The sequence below is a fragment of the Schistocerca nitens genome, chromosome 8 (genome assembly GCF_023898315.1).
Source record: "Schistocerca nitens isolate TAMUIC-IGC-003100 chromosome 8, iqSchNite1.1, whole genome shotgun sequence".
Taxonomy (NCBI): Eukaryota; Metazoa; Arthropoda; class Insecta; order Orthoptera; family Acrididae; genus Schistocerca; species Schistocerca nitens.
Genome location: NC_064621.1, coordinates 622595848 through 622617297, shown reverse-complemented (window position 1 = coordinate 622617297; position 21450 = coordinate 622595848). Strand labels below are relative to the sequence as shown.

Below are 21450 nucleotides of genomic sequence, written 5' to 3'. Positions count from 1 at the left end.
GGCTCTCCATGTCATAGCTTCGGGTAAGTCATGTTGTTGTTGCATTGCACTAACTGCTCACTACACTATCTGAACCCAACTGCTTGGGTAATTGGTTTGGTAGAGTAAACACAAATCAATAGCAACACCCTCTGCAGGAACTTTTTGTTATTAACACTATCTCAGTGATCATAATGTTGTTTTCTGCACTCCGTAGAATGGCAGAAAAACATCGAACCATTTTAGTTCATTCTGCCGATGAAAGTACTTCAGAACCTAGATATCTCAACTGATCCTGTAATTGTTTTAACCAGTGTACCTCCTTAAGCTTCCCAATTTTCAGATCTCATCTGGTGCAGTCTCCAACAATCAATCTTCTCTTTTCATCATGTCCAGTAATAAGTCTCCCCTTACCTGGGGTTCTGGGTGACTTTACTGAACTTTACTACTTTTCCTAAACCTCACCAGTTCTTTTGATTCATCCTCTTCCTACCCTTAGTCCCCTCTGACAAAAGGAGGAGCCACTGGCTATGAAAGCTATCCAACTGTCACACCTTTTATCTGTGTTACTATTATCTACTATCTTGCCCACAAATAATGACAGAAAAATTGCAGACGAGGTAAAATTATTCATTACAGCACAACCTCTCCAAAAAAACATCATATCTATATTATCAAGCTAACATCCCGGGTACAACTATTTTCAAGTCGCTTATGTAAGAGCTTCCAAGGGCAACAAATTTTAAAAAATTTAAAATGCTCCCATAATCTACTCATTAAGAGATATACTCTTTAATAAAGTTTCAAGTTTGACACAATAAATATTACAGCTAGAAATTTTACATTTGTCTTGATGCAGCCTAACTGATGGTGCACACACAAAGTGATGAAAGAAAAAAATTATTGCTCACATTTTTGTTGGTCCTGAAGTAAAAGTTCAGCATTAGACATAATGTTTTAATTTATTACTTTTTTTACTACCAACTATTCACAACAGTATGCAGATAATATCCACATATACTACTGAATGTACCCACAAAATTATGTCATCGTACGACACACAGTTCAGGAAACATGTCATCATAAATGTTTAGATGCATGAAAAACTAGCTTCTGATTAAAATGATGTTAAAATTACACAGACTGTATTCACCTGGTCTTTCATAATGGGAGCACTTGTCAACTTCCAACTAACTTTAAGCATAATTTCAAACCTTTCCTCACTTACATGCTTATTGTCGTATATGTAACACATTAACTTATTTGTAACCAGACGTTTGAAGCTATTTTATATATGAGAAATTGATTCTTTAGAGAATTGGAGCACGTCGTGTTGGAATGTGTTCCAAGGGCTGTATGTGGGAGTGGTCATAGAGCCAGTACAGACAGACAGACAAGGGTGAAAAGGAGGTATGTTCTGTCTGCTTCCATGGATGAAACCATAGGTAAAAGCCCAGTTTTAAAATAATTTCGTTCTTGCAGTATTAATTTTGATTTCACCTACAGGATACACAAAAGTTTATCTTATTATGTGTACACAACACAAACACCAGGTTATCACAATGAAGCACATCCTTTTATGTGAGAAAATTTTATTATTGTAGTATGTTGCCATGTAAATTCAACTTACATTTCAATAACTCAACTCGCTGATGTTAAGCTGGGTTAAAGTGGTTTTTAAAAGTCTGTTCCCATCTTTCATTAAATTACATCCAAGCAATTTCGAACAATGCTAATCTGCAACTTCTTACAAATCAAAATCAGTTATTAAGCAAATTCAATAAAAATTAAGTTGAATTAGTCCTCCTCCATACTGTAAGAGACTGCTAAGAAAGCAGTACCAGGAATTAGAACCTTCTGTCAGGAAATCTAGCATTCCAAACTGTGCAAAAAACGAGTTTTCATTCTTTCATCGATTCTTCTGTTGGTTCAGCAGTCTTCTTGACTTCACTATCACGATCCTTCTTCTTTGACCCCGAGACAATATCATCAATTCTGAGCAGCAATATCGCCGTCTGTAAATACAAGACAACAAAATAATAATAGTGAATAGCAGCAAGGAGGAGGGGGAGGAAGGATGTATACTTAACATACCTCAACTGCTGTTTTGTAGACCTGAAGTTTCACACTTAGAGGTTCCCATATTCCCAGGGTATGCATGTCAGCCAGCTCGCCAGTGTCACCGTTTATACCCCACGTTGAACCTCCTTCAACAATACAAGTATTTTATGCAATTAAGTCACAATTTCTCTTGTGTATATTAATGACATTTCTTCACTAACACAACCACATGTCAAGTTCGTTTCATTGGCAGATGATACAAAGATTGCAATAAACCGAAAATCAAGTACAGATTTAGAAATATTGGTTAATGAGATTTTCACTGACAGTAAAAAGGGCTTCTTACCCAATTCACTAAATTTTGAAAGAACACAGCATATCCAGTTTAGGATATTTAAGAGGTTTTCTACCAGGGAGAGAGAAGCGTATGACTCACTGAGTTGCGGGGTACATTGCGAGTTGTGTAATAAGTGGTTTCACTGGAATGAATGTAATGGGATAGTAGTGGGGCATCTAGCAAGACCCTCTCCTGGGGCTGGAGCTGCATGAGATAGGAGACATAGTAGGAATAGACTAATGGTGGAGCAAGGATTGAAAATATGTGCTCTTCAGGCACAGTTGAGGGAAGCTAGACAGGAACTGGGGTGGCTACAGAGGGCAAGAGTGGAAAAGTGGGAACTGGCAGGCAGCAAAGTGGTCATTAGTAAGAGGATGCCCTACAACACAGATTTTGAATGCTGAGAGTAGGTTTAGCCACCTGTCAAATTCTTGGGGATAGGGGCTTCCAGTAGTTGCAGGAGCAGGTGAGATTCAGCAGACACCCAACAGGCATAAGTTATTAACAGTATACTTGGTGACTTTATTAGATTTTACAGAAGAGGATTAGGTAACAATATTGGGAGAAACTGCGAATAATATTGTTGGTGGGGACTGAGCTTACACTATAGGCTGTGCCTTGGACAGAATAGTTACTCAAACAAAGACCACTTAATGTTCACTTTTTACAACTTTTCCAGCATTACGATCAAGCCCGTCTTGATAATGTTGGGAGGAGAGTTCATATGAGACTTAAAAGGGCACTGTTGACTGCTGACAAGCCACATGTTTTGGTGGTGCAAATCAGAAGGTGCAGTAAGCTCATTTCATCAAAATGTTACTGGAATAAAAGGTAAAGTGGATGAACTGTTAATACATTGTGAGAAAAAATGCAACATGCAGTGCCTTTTAGTTACATATTATTCATACGCACACTCAGTTCTTAGCTATGGCATTCTTTTTTGGGGAACAAACACACAAAATATGAACACAATTTTCAAACTCCAGAAAAGAGCCATAAGAATAACAACAAAAAATAATAGTCGAGCTCATTGTAAAGATCTGTTCAAAACACTGGTGATGTTAACTGCTCCATGTGAATACATTTACCAGTCAGTTGGACACATCAAAAATAACATTGTGCAGTAATTACCAAACAGTTCTGTCCCTGACCACACAACAAGAGAGAGACTCAACTTACATTTACGAAGAAAAAATAAACATGAAACTCAAAACAGCATTTTCTACCAAGTAATAAAATTGAACAATAAATTACCAAATTGCAACAATACACCTATTTAAAATGGCACTAACACTTAAGTATTCTATACCAGAAGTAAATCTAATCATTGTCTCTAACTAGAAGTCTGTAAATACATGTGTATACAAATTAGCTTATTTTAAATTGGTCTAAAATTGTTAATACTTTGACATGTCCTATATCCTTGTAAAAAAGAGATCTATGGATGAATAAAGCTACTACTACTACTACTACTACTACTACTACTACTACTACTACGTGCATATGAGGGGTTGTAGTGTTAGTGATTCATTTGTCATGATCATCACTGCCTGGATGGCGCTCAGGAGGCCTATCTGCAACATTCATTCTAGCATACAACCATGTCCCACTCGTGAGTATGTACTCTTGTGGAAAACTGTTTCAACCATTTAAATGAGGTCACATTGTGGGTCTGCAGGAAGTTGCTGCATATGTTGGACACAATGTAGTGATGGTCTGTCACTGCTTTCAGCAATGGTCTGTGGAGCATTCCTGCCTCTACAGCCCATGTTCTGGATGTCCGCATAGTACAGAGTTATTATAATTAAAGGTAAACTTTCAAATCACTGTAGAAATGACACCACTGGTCAGAATGACAACAAATTGCAATGGAATATTATCGGAGAAGGGGGAAAACATATGGCAGAAGAAAAATAAATAGTTACAAAATATAGCAATAGATGGCACTGTAAGCATCATAATTTAATAGTGGTCGACTACAAATGACAAATGAGTCATACAAAAATGCCTAAGGTACACATCTGACATTAAACAAACTGTACTATCAGTGTGTATGGGTGTACAGGTGTGATATTGCTAGTAATGTAAGCCTATCCACCACAGCTAGGTCATATCACATTGAACGGGAAAAATCAGCTTTTAATTGTCCTGAGGCCAAAAACCCCATAAAACGCATCAATCAAAATCAAATCGGATTATTAATTTCCGTGTGACTGGCGCAAAATGTGTTCAATATGCTGTCCACTGTTTTTTGCAACAAGTTGAAACTAGAAACAGCACATTCCACAACTGATCGAAGTGTTTCCGGGGTTACATTCAGAACATATTGCACAATGCATGCTTTCAATGCAGATAAGCTTGCAATCTGAACAGTGAACACACCATCTTTCAGATTGCCCCACAGCCAGAAGTCACACGGATTAAGATCAGGTGATTGGGATGGCCAGGCTGTAGGGAAATGGTGGCTGATAATTCTAGGATTTCCGAAATGGCGCTTCAACAGCTGCTTAACTTTATTTGCCATGTGTGGAGGTGCGCCTTCTTGCATAAAAATGATTCCACACATCCACACTGATGGAGAGCTGGAATGACGTGGTTGTGCAATAGACACTCATAGCGCTTACCAGTGACGTTACAGATAACAGGATGGAAGAACCCGTCTCTTCGAAAAAATATGGCCCTATGATAAATGATGAAGTGGTCCTGGTTGAATTGTGTGTGGATTTTCTGTTGCCCATATTTGACAATTCTTTGACATATCTTGTCAGGCAGAAGTGGGCTTTGTCTGTCCACAAAATCTTCCACAGCTAATCATTGTCCGCTTCCATGTGAGCAAGAAATTCTAAAGCACGGGTCTCTCTTGCTGGCAGGTCAACAGGAAGCAACTTGTGCACATGGGTAATTTTTAATGAATAGCAAAGAAGGATCTTTGGATCTTTCGTAGGATTTTACGCACCATGCTCAAGGGTATGTCCAATGTTTGGGCAATTCTCCATGCACTACACGTTTGCACACCACCATTCGTTTCCTCCTGCACTGCAACCACTGACGACGAATCAATTCGTTTCCTCCCCCTACCAGGTTTTACACCAAAAGAACCCGTCTTTTCGAATTTCCGAATAATTTTCTCCAGACCCACGGCAGTCATCGGACCAGTGTCTTTTTTCAAACGCTCCACTCTCCAGAACTTCTGCAGAGAAATGTGTGCACACTCATCATTCTTGTAATACAGCTTTACAAGCAGAGTACGATCCTGCATTGAGACAGTCACGATGAACGTCGCAGACACGAAAGGAGGAAAAGCTGTGTATCCGGTGTGTTTATACTTCAATGGGTCATGCGCGTGACAGGTGTTTCCATTTACATATACTGACACATACAGCACCATCTATTGCTACCTTTCGTAACTATTTATTTTTCTTTTGCCATACGTTTTCCTCCTCCTCCGACAATATTCCGTTGCAATTTTATGTGATTCTGACCAGTGGTGTTATTTCTACAGTGTTTTGAAAGTTTAATCATAATCACTCTATACATAAACCTGTACAGGCAGGCAGCAGCAGCAGCTGATGGAATATCATCCAGGGAAGAAATGTGGGCACATGTTGCAGACAAATTTCGTGTTTCTGCAGAGTAAAGTAACCCGAGCTCACAACAATGCGCAAGTTTTTATTTCTTTGCTACTATCATTTCTTTGATAGAAAGGTCTTATGCTTTTTTAGCAGGACAATGCACGTCTACATATGGCTCCTATGACGCAATGTGCTCTTGGTAGTGTACAGCAACTGCCTTGGTCAGCAAGATCACTAAACCTCTTGCCAGCTGAACATGTCTGGGACATGATGATATCTGAACTTACTAGTTGTCTGGAGCCTGTAAGAACCACCACCAAATTGCAAAAAAAGGTGCAAGATAACTGGGACATTACTGCAGGATACCATCTGGCACCTTTACGATGATTTGTATTCAAGAATTCACACCTGTGTTTCCGTCAGAGGTGGGGGCAAAGAGGCTGGTGAACTATCCCCTGGCAGTATATATTGTGATTTATGTACCGGTGTAGCACACCGAGTTCCTTTGGGGGGATGCAAATTTCTATGTAAGCAGATAGTTGCAGGAGGGAGAAGTGGCTATTTGTACCAAATGCAAAGTTTTGTTCAAAAGAGTTTACATATCAAAACAACGTCTTAAAATTACATGAAGTTAATTTTGTATGAGGATTAAAAAATAAACAATCTGACATTCACCAGAGAAAAAATGTTAATGGATTTACTTGAATTTTACAACCTGAAACAAGCAGTACTTTCCATCTAAAGTTCAGGGAAATATCTTTCAAAATATCTTTGTAAATTTTTCTCTTGTTGATCTTCACACTGAGAAAAAAATGGTAAGGCCTGTCAGATCATGATGCACAGATAGTAATACTGAAAAGAATCACGACAGAGTCGTATCCCAAAGTAGTGAACAAAATCAGACAAGAGGAAATCCAGGATGCCATGATGGCAATGTTATGGGAAGGATAGATTGCTACAGCGTCAGTGATCAGACACTGTGTGTGTGTGTGTGTGTGTGTGTGTGTGACTGGACATCCTTCCACATCAACAGATAATGGCCATGTGGATAGTGTTTGTGCTGTGATTTGTGGAAATTGTCATTTAACTGTTCGGGAAGTTGCTGAGAAGGTGAGCATCACCGTAGGATCATGCCATCAAATTTTGGGTGGAAAATTTGAGATGCGTTATATCAGTGCAAAATTCGCACCGTGTTTGTTGACTGAAGATGAAAAACACCCATGTTGAAATGTGCGAGGAACTGCTTGGCGCTGTTAATGACAGTGAAAACTTTCTTAAGAACATCATAACAGGCGATGAGTCATGGGCGTACGGCTATTGTAGTGCGACGCAAAATTGAAGCGTCACCCAGCCACCAGTGTCAGCCCAGTTTGCAGGTGAATATAAGTTTAATTTAGTTTGTTTATGTATTTTTGTAATATTTGTAATGGTTGTAAATTGTCTAAAGTTTTTGTATTTTTTTTATGTTTCATGTACGGAGAGGGTGGCGCAACGAACAGAGACAGCATCTTCGCTGCCGGGACCAGAGAGAAAATTGCTGGCCACTATACGTCGCGGGTTGACAGCCAGAGAGCAACAGAAGATCCTGAAACCGAGTTGTTGCGTCGTGCTTCTAAAAGTCTAATAATTGAGAATTTGCAATGTTTTGTACAACAATGATATCATAGGAAGTTTAATCTTATTGAAAATGTTAGTTTTGTCTCGTCAAGGCTCAGGTTCACGTCTGTATGTAGGAAGATAATAAACTAGTGGATGCTACTAAAGTTGAAATACGTGTTCCGAGGATTTATTTACGAAGAATTATGTGAATGAATTAATAATATATTTGACAAGATTATTGAATTATGACAGCGTTCATCGTGACTTTGAATCTCAAAAGTTTATTCAATGTGGTTCTAATATCGATTAAATCAGATAACGTGTATCAATATAATTTCTGAGGAGAAACCTACGACATCTAGAATTGAAAAAGCTTACGAAAACCAATTGGCCCGAGTGACGTAATTCTGTGCATACGACTCAAATGATGTTTTACAGTTTCGTTTAAGAACCATTCTGAGACAATTTAAAAAGAATATAAATAATTTTGAAGTGGGTTGTAACTGACGTAGGTGACGAAGTCTACACATGGTCATATGTCAGATGAAAATCATTTATAAACAAATCTATATGTCGTTACACTACACTATGATGCTGAAACAAAGATGCAGTCATCCAAATGGGTGGGCAAAGGATCACCAACACAATAGTCAGTCTAAGATCAAGGTGGTGATGGTTGTGTTTTTTGACTACAAGGCATTATCCATCATGAATTTGTGCCACATGGTCAGATGGTAAACAAGGAAGTCTACCAGGGCATCCTACTGCGCATGAGGGATGCTATGTGCAGGATGAGGCCTGAACTGTGGGAAAACCAGAGTTGGACGTTGCATCATGATAATGTGCCAACTCATGCATCACTCCTTGTCTGCAGCTATATAGCAAAACATCACCTTCCCGTTGTGCCCCATCCTCGGTATTCTCCAGACCTAGCCCCCTCAGACTTTTTCCTGTTTCCCAAAATGAAAAACACGTCGAAAGGATGTCATTTCCAAACAATAGAGGAGATACAGGACAATGCGACAAGAAATCTGCGTCCCATCCCACAAAATGTGTTCCAGGAGGGATTCCAGAACTGGAAGAAATGATGGGAATGGTGTATTGCCAGTAGCATGGACTATTTTGAAGAGGGCAGTGCTTAAAATGTTTTACAATAAGCAACAAAGCTGATACAGCAAAAGTTCAGTTTCTTTTTGAACACACCTCATATTCCAGAATGGGTTGCCTGAGTGATTTGTAAAGCAATCTCTTTTGTAGACTGACTGAATTTTTCCAGTATTCTACCAATAAATCTAAGTCTACCTTCTGCTTTACCCACCTGCGCCCATGTGATCATTTCATTTAGCATTCCTACAAAGTGTTACACCCATGTACCGGTAGGAGTTGGCCAGTTCCAACTGTGATTCACTCATATTACAGTCATTGGACACTATTTTTTTTTTTTGCCCCTTCATTTTGTCAAGTGCACATTTTTACATTTCTGAACAAGCAAATTGCCAATCTCTACATCACTTCAAAATCTTATCAAGATCTGAAGGTATATTTATGCAGCTTCCTTCAGACAGCACTTCACTACAGATAACTGTGTCCTCTGCAAAAAGTCTGAGGTTAATAGTATCTGCAAGATACTATTAATACTCGAGGGAGACTTACCATACGGGATGAGAAGGAGAGACTCTTTCCTTCTCATTCCGTATAGTAAATCTCTCCTGACCTGCAGTTCTGGGTGACTTTCCAAAAATCTATCCCTCTTCCTAGAGCTCTCCAGTCCTTTCCCTTCACTCTTCTTCCTTCCCCTTCCACCCTTCTGCCTGAAGGAGGAGCCACTGGCTCTGAAAGCTTGCCAATCACTATAGTCTTTATGTGTGTGTGTGTTCTGCCGCCACTTGGTGAGTAGATTTTTTATCTATCCAATTAAATAATTTCATCAATTTAGAATTTGATAGAGACTGCATCGGGACCAGTTTTAAATGCTTCAGCTGATTCTCAACACAACTGACACTGGCACTTGCACTTATTTCACTCACTTTTTCAGTGGTACGAGAATTAAATTGGGGCAGTGCTTCCGCATTTTCCTTTGTAAAGGAACATTTGCTTTTGCTTTGCAACCCTCAATTTCAGTTCCTACCTAATTTGCGAGTGACTGGACATTAACTTTTGTCTACCAACAGCCTTTACACAGGACCAGAATTTCTTTGGGTTTTATGAAAGATAATTTGACAATATTCTGCTACGGTAGTCACTGAAGGCTTTATGCAATGGTCTCTTCATAGCCAAATGCATTTCATTCAGCATCTCTTTATCTATAACTCTATGCTTTGTTTTTCACCTATTAAGCAATAGTCTCTGTTTCATCAGAAATTTCTTAACAGTGACACTATACCATGGAGGGTCCCCTCCCCATGTTCTACTGGGTACGTATCTATCCAGTGCATGGTCAACTATTATTTTAAACTTGAGCCATACTTCATCTACATGCTCCTGTCCTGTTCTTTCTCTGAGTAGTTTCCAGAATATAGTTTTCCTCTGTTCTTTTGTAATCACTGTAGTCACAGCTGCATCATCGTCACTGATACCAGCACATGCTAAGCTGCAACCAATGTGCTGCGTTCTACGTGGGCATGACACCCAACACACTGTCTGTTCGCATGATCGACAAACTGTGGCCCAGAAACAGCTGGACCACCTAGTTACTAAACATGCTGCCCAACACAACCTTCATTTAAATGACTGCTTCACAACCTATGCCATCTTCTTGAGCCTTCCTCCTCCCAACACCAGATTTTCTGAACTGTGCAGGTAGAATAGCTCCCTGTGATATATCTTATGTTCCTGTAACCCTCCTGGTCTCGACCTCTGTTAGTCACTGTCCTTCACCCACGTATCCCCTTCCCTGTTCCCACTCCAGCACTACACAGCCTTCTATTCCACCAGTGTTCCCACAGTCTTAACTTCTCTCCTACCCTGCTATCCCTCCCCCTTCCCGCAATAGCCGCTTCCTCCTCACCACCACCAACATCACTCAGATTGCTTCTCCCATCACGCACTGCTGCTCATAGTCTTGGCCTCGGCAGTAAGAAACAGTGGGAATGTGTGCGTGAGAGTTGTGTTTGCATGAATGGGTGTATAATTCAGAAGAGGGCCTTTTGGCTGAAAACTTACTTGTTCAGAAGTCTTTTTGTTACACCTGTCTGGGACTCAGCATCTCCACTATATGGTGAGTAGCAATCTATCCTTTTCATAATACTGCCACTATTCCATCCTGGATTTTCCATTGTTTGATTTAGCCTTTCCATAATATTGTGGTTAGTAGTGAAAAGAAGATATGAAAAAAAAGAGTTCTTGCAATACAGGCATTTGAAGCCAATTTCAAAGGGCAAAATTGGCAAGAAGGCTGCAATACATACAACCTGAATGACAAATGCAGTACATTTCTTCAAACTTTCATCATTTTCTTTGATAGTGCCTTCCCTTAAAAAATTTCAGCCCAATATGCAGTATTAATAAGCAATCCATCTGGATAACCAATAACACTAGAATATCATGTAGGAAGCAATTACAGTGAAACCCATATTTTATGTTTTCGTGGGGCCCAGACTTAAAAACCGTAAAACTGAGGAAAATGCAGAATCGAGGAAAATGTTAAAACGCCCAAAATACCAGGAAAAACATATATAATTGACATATATGATTAAATATCTTAATTCTCACCAACTGTATAAAATCTGTGTAAGTGGAGGAAATTAAATGTAAATACAATGTTTATACAATAATTTGTTGTAATAAATGTCATCAGTTCTTAAAAAAATCACCGATTTATAACAGTAGGTAAAAGCTTGTAAAAAAAATTGAAATTGGTATCTGAATACAAGGTAATCGAGCTACTTTCTGACATGCTACAACAACAAATTATCAAAACACACATTTTTGATATATCTTTCCTTTGTGTTCACCCAGAAAAAAGCAAAAATTGATGAACATGGTAAATTAAACCAAAAACTGTGAAGTACGTTGAAAGGCGACACAATCTGACATGCGGTGTTTTCCTTCTGTAGCCAACAGCATTAAATTGGGTCGAGCGGACATCAAGCCACATACCGTATTTACTCGAATATAAGTCGTACTCAAATCTAAGCTGCACCTGAAAAATGAGATTCGAAATTCAAGGTGAGAGAAAAGTTTTAGGCCGCACCTCCAAATCAAAACAAAGTTGGTCCATTGTAATATGAGACACAATTTAGGTCGAATGAATGACGATACAGCTACAGTAGTTTGGTTCGAGACGTAAGCTTAGCAGATAAGCTTTACCAGGTAACCATTGCTAAGTGTCCGTCCGTATTTATACGGGTACCCTTCCTTTCTCATGTGCTTCGTCTGGTTTGAATTGATTGTGCATTTTTCTTTGATCTGATAAGTGCCGTTCTCTTTTGTTATAGGTGTTTACGTCACTCTAAGCTGAAGATGCATTACTGTACTGTGTCATGCATTGTTTGTCGCATTCTGATAATGAGTGTTTACGGCCTGTCGCCGCTCACGGCATAGCTTGCTTTTGTGCGTGCTACTGCCGCATACAAATTTTTTTTTTTTAAAAGAGGAATCGTCTCATTAGCGAAACAATGGCAAGAGACTGCTATTTGTTGTTACTTACACTGCTGCTTTCTTTGTTAATGATCAACAAGAACCAAATAATATACTGTGTATGATAGAAGATGTTCTGAACAAGAGTTAAGCGAAAATTTTTCTCCGTTTGAAAATCTTTGCGGACGCCTCTTTAGTACATTACATTCCGCACAGAAATTAGAGTCATCTTAGATTTAAAAATATAATCAATTGCCGTGCTTCATTTCTGACTGCATCACGATTACACATAAGAATAATATGAATATAAACATGACATGATATGTATATTCTTCCGCGTTTGCTGTTGTCTCACTCTAGTTTCGTAGTTTATTAGGCAGACAGAATTTAAATGAGATAGCAGCAAACACGAAAGAATACGTGGCAAAATGTTTATATTCATATTATTCTTATGGTGAGAATACTGCACGTTATTCACAATTCATAAAAGTTCCTATTAGCAACCATCTCTTCTCACAGGTAGGAAAAAATTCAGAACGTAGAGTTGGCCATATCGACAAACATCCCTAACAGTCTTGCCAGTCGGATTTTCGTAGTACATTGAAACACTGCAACATTCGAAGATGAACAATACGGAATTTGTATTTCCTTCGATGGATAATGTATGAAAATGCAGTGGTTTAAACTCAGAGAGGAGGACAAAAGCTTGTCTTCCTTTTAATTTATTTACTGCAGAAGTTTTGGTACCAGTATTTATCTTTGTGCCTGCAAAAGCATGCCTGTGTAGCGCTACCTACCAACATTTTTCAGAACTTCCTCTTACTTTGCACTTGATTCTAAGCTGCAGGTGGCTTTTTTTGGATTACAAAACTTGGAAAAAAGTGCGGCTTAGATTCAAGTAAATACGGTACACACCAAGCTTGAAACATGTTTCTGGCTACTTGATTTGGACACTGTTTAGAAACACCTTTCGAAACAAGAACACATCTATTTGTAGCAGTGTCGGTAAAGATCAAAGGAAACAATCTTTCAGTTCAGCTACCACATGCCACTGCTCACGGTGCAAGTATGTTTTTATGTCACATTCCACACTGTGTAATCTGTTGTATCGAGTTGTTAGGTGTTTTGTTTCCTCCTCCTGTTTCCAGGGGCTGGGTGGAAATAATAATAATAATAATAATAATTGCAGTGGAAGAGGCAGCAGACTGTTGAGTTATCATCACTGCACCAGGCTAATGGCTGCTTGTGGAATATATGAAGCAAGTAGTACAAGAACAGCAATAAAACTAGACACTCTGCAGACACTGTTGCTAAATTTGGTAGAATACTGAGAAAGACTGTGTAGAAGACAAAATAAGGTTGTTTGTCATAGCTTGCTTCTAAATGTGAAATAAATACTCAGGGCTTTGGAATGAATTTCTCGTAGACAAAAGACTAAGACTAATAGCATATCTGGTGACTTTCTTGAAATTTCTATCCAAGAAACGGCGATACCATATTTGCAGAAATTCAAAATCGTTAGATGATATACAAGTGAAATTACAGAAAGTTTTTCCCACTAGTTGTTCTACAGTATGTTTTATCTCACCACAGATGACAACTGTATGCAAACCAACAAATTGATTTCGATTTCTTACAACAACTAATACTGTTTCATCAGTCATTACCAACTATTATACAAACTCTCCATCAAAATATTGTAGTTTTAAAACCAATTCCGAAATCCTTTGATTAAGGCTACCTTGTTCCGTAAAAATACGAAACACTGAGAGATGCTTATGGCCTTCAGCTCCCAAGTCACAATAAATAAATAATACAAAAAAGATGAATGAATGACTGACTGATGCCTTTTATAGTGTCTGCATGAACCTTCGAGTATTAATAATGCAGCAACACAAATTATAGTTTCCTCGTCTCTAGACATGATGTGGCAGACAATACGAAAACAATGCGACAAATAGTGTTGCACATGATGCAAATACACTGATAAATGTTTACTTCCAGTGTGGACAGAAACAGAGACAAGAAACAAAGTTGGAAACACAGGCTTTTGCAAGCACTTGTGAACAACCACTGTGTGCATTTTGATTATTCATTTCTACATCTACATCCATACTCCGCAAGCCACCTGGTGGTGTGGGCGGAGGGTACCTTGAGTACCGCTATCTGTTCTTCCTTCTATTCCAGTCTCGTATTGTTCGTGGAAAGAAAGATTGTCGGTATGCCTCCCTGTGGGCTCTAATCTCTCTGATTTTATCCTCATCGTCTCTTCGCGAGATATACGTAGGAGGGAGCAATATACTGCTTGACTCCTCTGTGAAGGTATTTTCTCAAAACTTCAACAAAAGCCCGTACTGAGCTACTGAGCGTCTCTCTTGCAGTCTTCCACTGGAGTTTACCTATCATCTCCACATCTCCGTAACGCTTTCGCGATTACTAAATGATCCTGTAATGAAGCGCCCTGCTCTCCATTGGATCTTCTCTATCTCTCCTATCAACCCTATCTGGTACAGATCTCACACCAGTGAGCAGTATTCAAGCAGTGGGCAAACAAATGCCTTCATAATGCGTGATGTATGTCATTTCAAAGCAACATTGCATTGAAAGTACATCACAAATACGTCATACTTATCGTTGTCGTTGTGGTCTTCAGTCCTGAGACTGGTTTGATGCAGCTCACCATGCTACTCTATCCTGTGCAAGCTTCTTCATCTCCCAGTATCCACTGCAACCTAAATCCTTCTGAATCTGCTTAGTGTATGCATCTCTTGGTCTCCCCCTACGATTTTTACCCTCCACACTGCCCTCCAGTACTAAATTGGTGATCCCTTGATGCCTCAGAACATGTCCTCCCAACCGATCCCTTCTTCTGGTCAAGTTGTGCCACAAACTCCTCTTCTCCCCAATCCTATTCAGTACCTCCTCATTAGTTATGTGATCTACCCATCTAATCTTCAGCATTCTTCTGTAGCACCACATTTCAAAAGCTTCTATTCTCTTCTTGTCCAAACTATTTATCATCCATGTTTCACTTCCATACATGGCTACACTCCATACAAATACTTTCAGAAAAGACTTCCTGACACTTAAATCTATACTCGATGTTAACAAATTTCTCTTCTTCAGAAACGCTTTCCTTGCCATTGCCAGTCTACATTTTATATCCTCTCTACTTCGACCATCATCAGTTATTTTGCTCCCCAAATAGCAAAACTCCTTTACTACTTTAAGTGTCCCATTTCCTAATCTAATTCCCTCAGCATCACGCGACTTAATTCGGCTACATTCCATTATCCTCGTTTTGCTTTTGTTGATGTTCATCTTATATCCTCCCTTCAAGACACCATCCATTCCGTTCCACTGCTCTTCCAAGTCCTTTGCTGTCTCTGACAGAATTACAATGTCCTCGGCGAACCTCAAAGTTTTTATTTCTTTTCCATGGATTTTAATACCTACTCCGAATTTTTCTTTTGTTTCCTTTACTGCTTGCTCAATATACAGATTGAATAACATTGGGGAGAGGCTACAACCCTGTCTTACTCCCTTCCCAACCACTGCTTCCCTTTCATGTCCCTCGACTCTCATAACTGCCATCTGGTTTCTGTACAAATTGTAAATAGCCTTTCGCTCCCTGTATTTTACCCCTACCACCTTTAGAATTTGAAAGAGAGTATTCCAGTCAACATTGTCAAAAGCTTTCTCTAAGTCTACAAATGCTAGAAACGTAGGTTTGCCTTTCCTTAATCTTTCTTCTAAGATAAGTCATAATGTCAGTATTGCCTCACGTGTTCCAACATTTCTACGGAATCCAAACTGATCTTCCCCGATGTTGGCTTCTACTAGTTTTTCCATTCGTCTGTAAAGAATTCGTGTTAGTATTTTGCAGCTGTGACTTATTAAACTGATAGTTCGGTAATTTTCACATCTGTCAACACCTGCTTTCTTTGGGATTGGGATTATATTCTTCTTGACGTCTGAGGGTATTTCGCCTGTTTCATACATCTTGCTCACCAGATGGTAGAGTTTTGTCAGGACTGGCTCTCCCAAGGCAGTCAGTAGTTCCAATGGAATGTTGTCTACTCCGGGGGCCTTGTTTCGACTCAGGTCTTTCAGTGCTCTGTCAAACTCTTCACGCAGTATCGTACCTCCCATTTCATCTTCATCTACATCCTCTTCCATTTCCATAATATTGTCCTCAAGTACATCGCCCTTGTATAGACCCTCTATATACTACTTCCACCTTTCTGCTTTCCCTTCTTTGCTTAGAACTGGGTTTCCATCTGAGCTCTTGATGTTCATACAAGTGGTTCTCTTTCTCCAAAGGTCTTTTTAATTTTCCTGTAGGCAGTATCTATCTTACCCCTAGTGAGATAAGCCTCTACATCCTTACATTTGTCCTCTAGCCATCCCTGCTTAGCCATTTTGCACTTCCTGTTGATCTCATTTTTGAGACGTTTGTATTCCTTTTTGCCTGCTTCATTTACTGCATTTTTATATTTTCTCCTTTCATCAATTAAATTCAATATTTCTTCTGTTATCCAAGGATTTCTACTAGCCCTCGTCTTTTTACCTACTTGATCCTCTGCTGCCTTCACTACTTCATCCCTCAAAGCTACCCATTCTTCTTCTACTGTATTTCTTTCCCCCATTCCTGTCAATTGTTCCCTTATGCTCTTCCTGAAACTCTGTACAACCTCTGGTTCTTTCAGTTTATCCAGGTCCCATCTCCTTAAATTCCCACCTTTTTGCAGTTTCTTCAGTTTTAATCTACAGGTCATAACCAATAGATTGTGGTCAGAGTCCACATCTGCCCCTGGAAATGTCTTACAATTTAAAACCTGGTTCCTAAATCTCTGTCTTACCATTATATAATCTATCTTATACCTTTTAGTATCTCCAGGGTTCTTCCATGTGTACAAACTTCTATCATGATTCTTAAACCAAGTGTTAGCTATGATTAAGTTGTGCTCTGTGCAAAATTCTACCAGTCGGCTTCCTCTTTCAGTTCTTAGCCCCAATCCATATTCACCTACTACGTTTCCTTCTCTCCCTTTTCCTACACTCGATTTCCAGTCACCCATGACTATTAAATTTTCGTTTCCCTTCACTATCTGAATAATTTCTTTTATTTCTTCATACATTTCTTCAATTTCTTCGTCATCTGCAGAGCTAGTTGGCATATAAACTTGTACTACTGTAGTAGGTGTGGGCTTCGTATCTATCTTGGCCACAATAATGCGTTCACTAAGCTGTTTGTAGTAGCTTACCCGCGTTCCTATTTTCCTATTCATTATTAAATCTACTCCTGCATTACCCCTATTTGACTTTGTGTTTATAACCCTGTAGTCCCTGACCAGAAGTCTTGTTCCTCCTGCCACCGAACTTCACTAATTCCCACTATATCTAACTTTAACCTATCCATTTCCCTTTTCAAATTTTCTAACCTACCTGCCCGATTAAGGGACCTGACATTCCACGCTCCGATCCGTAGAACGCCAGTTTTCTTTCTCCTGATAACAACATCCTCTTGAGTAGTCCCCGCCCAGAGATCCGAATGGGGGACTATTTTACCTCCGGAATATTTTATCCAAGAGGACGCCATCATCATTTAATCATACAGTAAAGCTGCATGCCCTCGGGAAAAATTACGGCCGTAGTTTCCCCTTGCTTTCAGCCGTTCACAGTACCAGCACAGCAAGGCCGTTTTGGTTATTGTTACAAGGCCAGATCAGTCAATCATCCAGACTGTTGCCCTTGCAACTACTGAAAAGGCTGCTGCCCCTCTTCAGGAACCACACGTTTGTCTGGCCTCTCAACAGATACCCCTCCGTTGCGGTTGTACCTACGGTACGGCTATCTGTATCGCTGAGGCACGCAAGCCTCCCCACCAACGACAAGGTCCATGGTTCAAATCATCAAATGTCAATTAATAAAGCATCAACGATGCATGGCTTCAAGAGATAATGCACAATACAAAATTCAACTGAGAAACCTGTAGCATAATGGATAATGTCATGGTTAGTTGACTCCGAGGTTATAGGTGAACAACCTGCTGCATGCCAGTATTTTCATTTCAACTTAGCATTGTTATCACTTTTGTTATGATCGTAATACAATATATCCTGCAATACTCTATGTTAAACATTTCTACCCGATTAGAGAATCAAGGATGAAATAAACATTTGCCTGTTTATTCCTGAATGTGTGGCAATTCTCGAGTGTGAGGATAGGCATAAAACCTGAGAAGATAGCTTACATTCCTGCGAGGGAAACTAGCAACAGTAAAATTAATATTGTTCCTTGTCACAAATACTTTGCTGTTCATTTCCAAATATGTGGCGATTTCCGAGTATGTGGTTACGCAGAAACCTAAGAGGAAAGCTTAAATTACTTCAAATGAAATGATGAGCAATAACATTCATATTCTTCCTTGTCCAAAATATTTAACACATTGCACAACCACAAACATATTTCCCTAAAGAGTACTTGCTACAACAGAGATTCTCCTGTCACTATCAACTTGACGCTATAGCAATGGACAAATCATTCCTGGTCACCAACACAGCACCACCACATTATGATTATGCCAGTTCCTGCAAAAAGTAGTGTGAAACGTACTTGACTTATCGGGACAAAGTCAAGCGAGATGTCAAGAAAGAATGTAGAACGAGTAAATATTACTAGGAAGAAATGTAAAAACAAGGAATTTTAGCATTAATTTGACGAGTTTTTCACTGGCGCTACAAATTTATGATGTAGAATCGCGAAAAACGTAAAATCAGAGAATGTAAAATCAAAGTTCCACTCTAGCTGTATTATAATTTGGAAGATGGTCAGAGCCCGTAAGGGAATTTTAGTACAAACAATACTGCAAAGTGCCAAAGATCATCATCAGATGGGATAACACAATGCATTACACCAATAGAACAGAAAGGTCTCAGAGGAAAACAAACTATGTGGTCAATTGTGAGAGAGGTATCAGGCCATAATATGGGTGCTAAAGATACTACACATTTCTTGTGTGAGAGTGAAATGGTTTGTGATACACCAGAGTTGTGCAAAATATTTAATAACCACTTCTTGTCAATAATCAGGGAGTCTAATTATAATTTTTTGGTACAAGTAAATAGGCACGACTTCTAAAAGCTAGTGTTCTGATATAAGTACGTCACATGCAGCTATAGGAAAAAAATGAAGACTAAACTGAACCAGTTATTAAATTATTAGAGTGTAAAGTCTCACAAGAGTACGATGAAATTTCTGCTTGGATTATGAGGATCAGTGCACCATATGTTAGTTATCTGCTCAGTCCCCTGTGCAATGAGTCTGCCATGTGCAGTCGAATTTCCTGACAGATCAAAATATACTTTGGTGTGAAATCACTTATAAAAGGGGTGAAGAGAGAAAGCAGACAATTACAGGCAAATTTGTTTGCTAACAGTGTTTTCAAAAGTTTTTGGGAATGCAATGTGTATGAGAGTTATGGCTTCTTAGTACACATAATTTGCTGTCCAGGTTTGTAATTTGGCTTACAGAAAGGAGTCACCACAGAAAACAGAATTTATTCTTTTATGCTTGAGGCATCAGCATGGCTAAACAGTAAATTGAGGGCAGTAGGTATTATCTTTGATTTAAAGAAATAATCTGATTGTGTGGACCAAGCAATACTTTTGTGCAAGTTAGAACATTGTGTTATCAAGGAAAAAACCCAGCATAGGTCATTTCATGTATGGAAAACAAAGCAGAAGGTTGTAGTCAACTGTTAGTAAACAGAGATAAGGTTTGAATTTGACAGGTATTATTTCAAGTGAGTTGTGCCAAAGGGTTCTGTTCTGGGTCTATTGTGCTTCTTGTTGTATTATCAGTGATAAGCTACTAAACATGGTACATGACTAAATTTCTTTATCATCTCTGATGATGACAAGTATGCCTGTGAAACAAGAGGAACTTCATATAAATGATAAAGATAATAAGGTAGTCAGTAAATCAGTATAAGGGCTTCTGAGAGTAGACTTAACTGTAAAAACACAAAATGCACACATTTTCTGACACAGAACTCTTGTGAAAGCAAAGTTTTACTGTCAAAAAATGGCCAAACACTCACTTAAGTCAATCGCCTTAAATACTTAGAAGTTAGCGTAGCCGCAATGCATTCTTGGAAGTATCAAATTCAAGATCTTGTGCAGAAACTGAATGTTTCTATCTTGACTATTAGGATGACAAAATCACCAGGTGCACCGCCGAACGGAGCTCCAGGGGACATGTGGACAACTCATATCTCCCCCCCCCCCCTCGACCCAGACATTCCCTATAGGGTCCACACACAAGGACATGCATAGGTGCCCACAAAGGCAGTGTCAGCTTCCATGGTAGTCAGGGTGTAGTTACCCAACCTGTTCTGTTCTCTAGATCGTTGTGATAGCCGAGCGTTTTATTTTGGACCCAGTGCTGGTTCCCAAGCCTTGCTGAGATTGTAGCCTCATCTCTGGTTGATGATATTGTCTCTGGTGCAAATTACAATAGCCATGAATTATGATGGCCTCTCTAACACCACCACCCCAGTATTTTTAAGCCTGTGCTAAAAATCATGGTATGTTTGTATTCCAACGCATGATTCTCACACAAACAGTGCTCTTCCAATGATGACTTCTTGTGATAAATTACTCAAGTGTGCTGTCCTCTGCACTGGTCTTTGATGATGTGCAATGCTCGTCCAATATCTATCTTGCCGCATTGGCACGGAATCTGATATAACCTGGCCTTGCGCAAACGGAGGTCATCTTTAATGCTCCCCAATAATGCCCGTATTTTATTGGGTGGGCAAAATACAGGTTTTACTCACTGCTTTTATGTGCCAGTGTAGAGTATAGATGAGTTTCTAGTACTGCATTTCTCTGCACATGGTGGTGGCTGTTGTCTGCTGCAAATACACATCAGTCTGTTGTTTCTGATATATGCTGTGGTCTAGGTGCCATCAGCTCTTCCTTTGGCCATGATTTCTAGGGACATTTATCTTCCTTCTGCTTCAGTCTCCATAAGCCAAGCAGTTTGTTCCTTCCACAGGAACAGATGATGAATGTGTCATCCACATAACAGAAAATGTAAGTGGGTTTCCGTATGGATGACATCAGGGCTTCTTCCTCAAAGTCCTCTATACACAAATTTGCTGTGACAGGTGAGAGTGGGCTAACCATTACGATTCCCTCCTTTTGTTAATAGTATTCTCCAATAAACAGTAAATACATGGATGTCAGGATATGTCTGAAAAGGTGTGTGGCTTCCCATCACATTTCTGAGGAATGAGTTCTATGTGTAACGACACTC

General features: G+C 39.4%; 1 protein-coding gene across 1 annotated transcript in view; it reads right to left on the bottom strand.

Annotated features, from left to right (window-relative positions):
• Positions 1-1554: 1554 nt before the first annotated feature.
• The window catches only part of LOC126198818 (T-complex protein 1 subunit gamma), a 103782-nt gene continuing 83886 nt past the window's right edge, over positions 1555-21450 (bottom strand). Inside the window, exons 11-12 of the mRNA XM_049935389.1 lie at positions 2074-2186; positions 1555-1994 (exon numbers count right to left, since the gene is read on the bottom strand). Coding sequence (XP_049791346.1) covers positions 1881-1994; positions 2074-2186 — 227 coding nt within the window. The 3' untranslated portion in view covers positions 1555-1880. The remainder of the gene's footprint in view (positions 1995-2073; positions 2187-21450) is intronic.